The sequence below is a fragment of the Centruroides sculpturatus genome, unplaced genomic scaffold, assembly GCF_000671375.1.
Source record: "Centruroides sculpturatus isolate CEXI.00-Female unplaced genomic scaffold, Cexi_2.0 scaffold68, whole genome shotgun sequence".
In the NCBI taxonomy this organism is placed as follows: domain Eukaryota; kingdom Metazoa; phylum Arthropoda; class Arachnida; order Scorpiones; family Buthidae; genus Centruroides; species Centruroides sculpturatus.
Window position 1 is genome coordinate 53,233 of NW_019384331.1, and position 5,737 is coordinate 58,969.

At 29.4% G+C, this 5,737-nt stretch overlaps 1 protein-coding gene across 1 annotated transcript in view; it reads left to right on the top strand.

Annotated features, from left to right (window-relative positions):
* The window catches only part of LOC111629781 (alpha-1,3-mannosyl-glycoprotein 4-beta-N-acetylglucosaminyltransferase B-like), a 64,921-nt gene that overhangs the window by 31,801 nt on the left and 27,383 nt on the right, over positions 1–5,737 (top strand). Inside the window, exon 8 of the mRNA XM_023373694.1 lies at positions 1,657–1,760. Within this exon, the coding sequence (XP_023229462.1) occupies positions 1,657–1,760 (104 nt within the window). The remainder of the gene's footprint in view (positions 1–1,656; positions 1,761–5,737) is intronic.

Genomic DNA, 5,737 nt, shown 5'->3' on the forward strand with positions numbered 1-5,737 from the left:
TGTAGTTTTTAGTATTTATGACCTGATCCTGTATGGCAATCATGAATCCTTCCGTCTCCCCAAAGAGGCATCCCTGATCTAACCAGCTGCTTGAAGCAGTTTTGTCAACAAAATCCTGGGCCAGGTCATAAGGATGCCTGCCATGGAGTGCCTTTTGAGCCCACGATTGCTTGATAGTGTCTATGCTTTTTATATGTTATGTCAAGTCTGTATGATGTGAGTGTAAGGTTAATGGTGTGTTATTTGAGTCTGCTAGAGTTACTGCTTTATGTAACTGTGATGTTTCTTGTTTCTTGTAGAAAAACTCTTGCAGTGATTGTATTTGTTTGTAGTGAAGGTTTATAATGTCAATCAGGCCACGTCCACCATCTTTATGTGGAAGGGTTAATCTTTCTATGGCAGATTTAGGATGATGTTGTTTATGCTTAGTAAGTGTTGTTCTTGTTTTCTTTGTGTAAAGGTTACTCATTACCAGGTACTAGTCCAATATATATAATAGACTCACAAAAACCTTTAAGTGACCAGTAAAATATTTAATTGAAAAAATAACAAATGTTTTCAACCGTATTTTTCGGCCTTCTTCAGGTTAAAAGTTCCGAGATTCGAAAAGCCACAGTACACATAGCTTGACAAGGGATACCTCAGGCAACCATTAATAGTATGCCTTGCTATACAATGAGGCATACTATCAATGAGGCAATTGATATTAATGTTTAAACAAAAGCATGTTAATTTATTAAGTATTTGTAATTCATGCTTATTAATTATAATTAATGGTTTGTTTACTATTATTGTTTTAATCTTAATAAAAATTGTCAATTGTATTAATTGTTGTTACACTTTCACTTCTTTTTTTTTCTAACTTCCATTTCTTATTAATTATTGTTTATTGGTATCTTTGTCTTTACTTAAGCCTGAAATCATTTTTACAAATAGAGTTTATTTCTTGTTAAATGAATTTTCAAATTTACTGTATATCAACTGTACTGTGAGGTCTAGGTTGGGTATTCCTTTGTTAAAGACTAAAATGAAGTTTTTGAGTGCATCCTTTCTTTTTTCTTTCAGATAAAATTTTTTGTGTCCCTCTAGTTTCACTACCCAGAATATGTCCTTGTCTTTACCCTTCAATCTACAGGTTGTCTCTAATATTTTTCAATTAGAAGATTGTTTATTTCATAATTTTAAATGTTTTAAGAAATTTTGTATTACAGTATCTAGTTTGTCTCTATTTTACCTTACACACATTTACATTGTATGCAGTATAGTTAATTTTATCAGTTTTATTGGATGTATATCTTCTTATATATCTATTTATTACTTTTGTTGCTATTTACCTTTTTTCTTTTAATGGGTCTATTTTATAATAATGTTATGCTTGGGGTAATCATAAGTCAATTATGACATTGCCTGTTGTATTAAAAAGAAATAAATAAAGGAAAAAACATAACAAAAATTATATTAAGGATTTTAAAGCAAAATCTCCAAATATATTTGAATATTTTATTGTAAAAAGAAAATTGAGGGAAAGAAATATGAATATTATTCATTTTGTTTGATATTTAGCATAATGTTTCTAAAATATAAATTTGATTTTGAAAACATTGTTTATTATATGCAATATACAATAAGTAATATGTATTAATATTTAACAGAAAGATTGCAAAAAACAAAAAGATTCTGTATGGCTTCACTATAGACCATCTCTGTTTCAACATGTTGGAACACATTCATCATTAAAAGGAAAAGTCCAAAAACTCAAGGTAAACATTGATAATTCAGTTCATGTGATTTTAATGAAATGTTGTAAACCATTGGGCTATAATTTGGCAATAATAATTATAAATTACTAATAAATTTGTCCCTAGAGGGAGGAGTTAGGTGCCATCTGGTATTTCATTTAATAATTAATCTAAAATTATTTAATTAAATTATAATCTGGAAGAAAAAAATTGGCACAGAGCAGGACTCAACCTGCTACTGCCACATATTGTGCATGTTACTGCCACCCCTAGATGGATGGTGCGTAATGCCTCCCTCTAGGGTTAAATTTATAAGTAATTTATAATTATTATTGCGAAATTATAGGGTGATGATTTATGGCAGTTGAAGGTGTTATTGCTATGTATCAGGTTTAATAATGTGTTATTATATACACGTAGCCCTCAGTTTACGCCGATTCACAATAATGCTGCTATGCAATTCACCATTTTGTGGTGTAATTCCCCGATTTTCCCTATGCTAGACTGATTTTCATTTCAGTGTTGATGTATTTACAGAGCCGTGACATTGTACATTTGTTAAAACAAAGATTTTTATTGAATATGTTTATTTTTTCTGTTTAATATTATTGGGTATGTATACATTTGCATTAAATTAATATTAAAATACTAAACGTTTAGGTACCCATGAGTCAAGTTATTAAATTTAATAGTCCAATAAATGGCATCCGAATCCATAGCGCCAATGAATGTATCCCGTATCAGTTTGTTCAGGAAAACACCTTATGACACAGTAGCACTTCTGGCAATCACAAACTATCATTAGTGAGACAAATCATCTCGTTGGCCAGATGATACTTTTTTATTAGCCAGACGATATCTACTTCTTATCAGTCAGAAGATATCTATCTCTCCTTAGCCACCTTCAATTTTCCCACTCAAACTAACCTTATATATGCGCTATGGCGACTGATGGTTGACCAATCAGTGTCTCTGCTTGTCTGTAGCTCTACGTCAGGTTAACGTATCCTTTCAACTATGGAAAGTTTGATGGAAGAACTTTGTGACTTAGACAATGATTGGGAGCGAAGTGCAAATGTAAAAAGGAGCATCATCACATCCATTTGACCACATTCCAAAATTCTCAATGAAAGAAAACAAAAATTTTTTAATAAAAACATTTCACTTTATTTTATCATACAAAATACATATAAATTTAATTTTTAAAATTATTTTACTATATTGTATATAAAAAATTGTAATATTGTATGTAAAAATTGTATATAAAAAAAACTATTTGCTTATTTTTCACTTATGTAGAACCTAACCCTATAACTCACTGTAAATATGGGTTTCATTTTACGCCGATTCGATTTGCGCCGGCTTTTGTAGGAACGGAACTGTGGCATAAACTGAGAGCAAAAATTTTTTATATTAAATGTATTCTAACAATGTTTAATAATAAACCTTTATATTTGAATTTTTTTATTCATCTTTCATGTTTTCAGTGTTTTTATTCATTGAAATATCAATATATGAATATTTTTAAACTTTTGTNTTGCTTCTAGTTAAAAGATCTTTATAAATTTCCTTATATGGTGCTAAGCACTTATGGAATAAGGGAAAAACATCTGGTAACACCAGAAGCAGAAGCGTCGAGATCTGGCAAAATTGAAACAATTTTCGCGGAGGACCATGTGTATAGAGGCGAGAAAAGAAAATTTACATACTGAAGTACTAATAGTTCATGAAAATAATAATTTTCGTAAACTATTAGTACTTAAGTATGTAAAAATTTATTACATTTCATGTTGTACGAGGGTTTTATGCATTTTTCAAACCGTGTCAGAGTGAATCCATGCTATAAAAGTACCGTGTTATACGGGGATGGTATCAATTCTCAAACCGTGTTAGAGTGAATCTGTGCTATAGAAGTGCCGTGTTATACGTGGGCTACCTGTATTGTGAAATTTAGGATATATATTCCAATTAATTTTTTCATGATAAGAAGGCTAAAACATATTTGTATATTCAGCAATTTATTAAATGAAACTAAATAATAATTTTAGAAATTATTAATTGAAGAATGTAATATAGTAGAGACTTAAATATTATGTGTTTTATTTTTATGTTTTTGCAACAAGAATGTCTCCTGGATAAGGTTCCAACCTTTCATAGAATTATCCAGATAGAGACGGTCAATTTTTACTTCTGAGCAAGGCTTTAGAAATAAATCATTATTAAAAACCAAAACAATGAAACTGCATAGCATAGTAAGAACATCTGCAGAACAAAAGTCAAAACTAATGGAATACTAATTGAACAAATATCTAAATTTAATTAAGATCAAGATATAAATATTGGCATTAAAATACAGAAATGTAACAAGATAAATGTAATAACCAAATATCAATTCTGATTGAATTGAAGCTATACATCATCATCTGTAAATCTGTCCTCACCTATGGTATTAAAGTTCAACTTTTAACCAAAACAGAGATTCAAAAAGTGGAAAACTGCTTACCTGAAAATAAATTCATTTATTTAGTTAAACATTCACTTTCTGCATTTTGTATACTATTGTTTTAGTAAATTATATAATATTGTCTATAGAACAGTGATGGCAAACCTTTTGAGCTGGGCGTGTCAAAATTTTGAAAAATCCTAACTTAACTCTGGTGCCGTGTCACCTAAAAATATTCATAATTTTTTGATATTTGCAACTATAGTAAAAAAAGGTTTATGTTTTTTATATTTACTTTATATATATAAATGCAATTAAAATGGTCTGTTCTAGGCTCCTAAATTGGTTGAATCTTTCACTGAACTCTTCAATTAACGAGTTTACTATATTCTGGTACATAAGTATGGACTCCATTACACTCGTTTTATTGGCCTTTTCAAAATACTTTTTTATTTGAGGAAAATACTAATAAGTTTTAGTTTCAATATCTCGCTTAAAAAATTTAAGTTTACTTTCAAAAGATTTGATGTATCCAAACATAACATCAATACTTTTGCCAAAACCTTATAATTTTAAGTTCAGTTCATTCATATGAACAAAGAGATCTGTAAAAAACACTAAATTACTGACCCAGTTATGATCATTAATCTGAGGAAAGTTTGCCAGATCCTTATTCTTAATAAATACTTTAATTTCTTCAAAGCACTCCACAAATCACTCAAGTACTTTACCTCGACTCAGTCATCTCACATTATTGAACATCAGTAGTCTACTGTATGGCGCCGGCTTTTGTAGGAACGGAACTGTGGCATAAACTGAGAGCAAAAATTTTTTATATTAAATGTATTCTAACAATGTTTAATAATAAACCTTTATATTTGAATTTTTTTATTCATCTTTCATGTTTTCAGTGTTTTTATTCATTGAAATATCAATATATGAATATTTTTAAACTTTTGTAATGTAAATTCTTATTCTGAAATTCTAGAATTATATTTTACTGGTATCTTACATGTGAAAGAAGAACCTAGTCTTTTGAATAATCTTGACTCCTTGTCAGTTTACTATTAATACAGGTAACCCCCGTATAACACGGTAGTTACGTTCCAAAAAATTACCGTGTTATGCGAAACAAAGAACTAGTACGAAAAGCAGGGTTAGATTCCAAAAATTAAAAAACATGCTACTATATTTTCATAATTAAGATAAATATCTTTATTAAAATTTTCTTAAGTGATACATATTAATATAAATTAAACAATGTTTTCTTTGTCATCACTAAAAGCACTATTAACCGAGAGCGTTTTATTTTTGGCAAGTTATATGATGCTAAGCACTTATGGAATAAGAGAAAAACATCTGGAAACATCAGAAGTAGAAGCGTCGAGATCTGGCAAAATTGAAACAATTTTCGCGAAGAACCATGTGTACGGAGACGAGAAAAGAAAATTTACACACTGAAGTACTAATAGTTCACGAAAATAATAATTTTCGTGAACTATTAGTACTTAAGTATGTAAAAATTTATTACATTTCATGTTGTACGAGGGTTTTA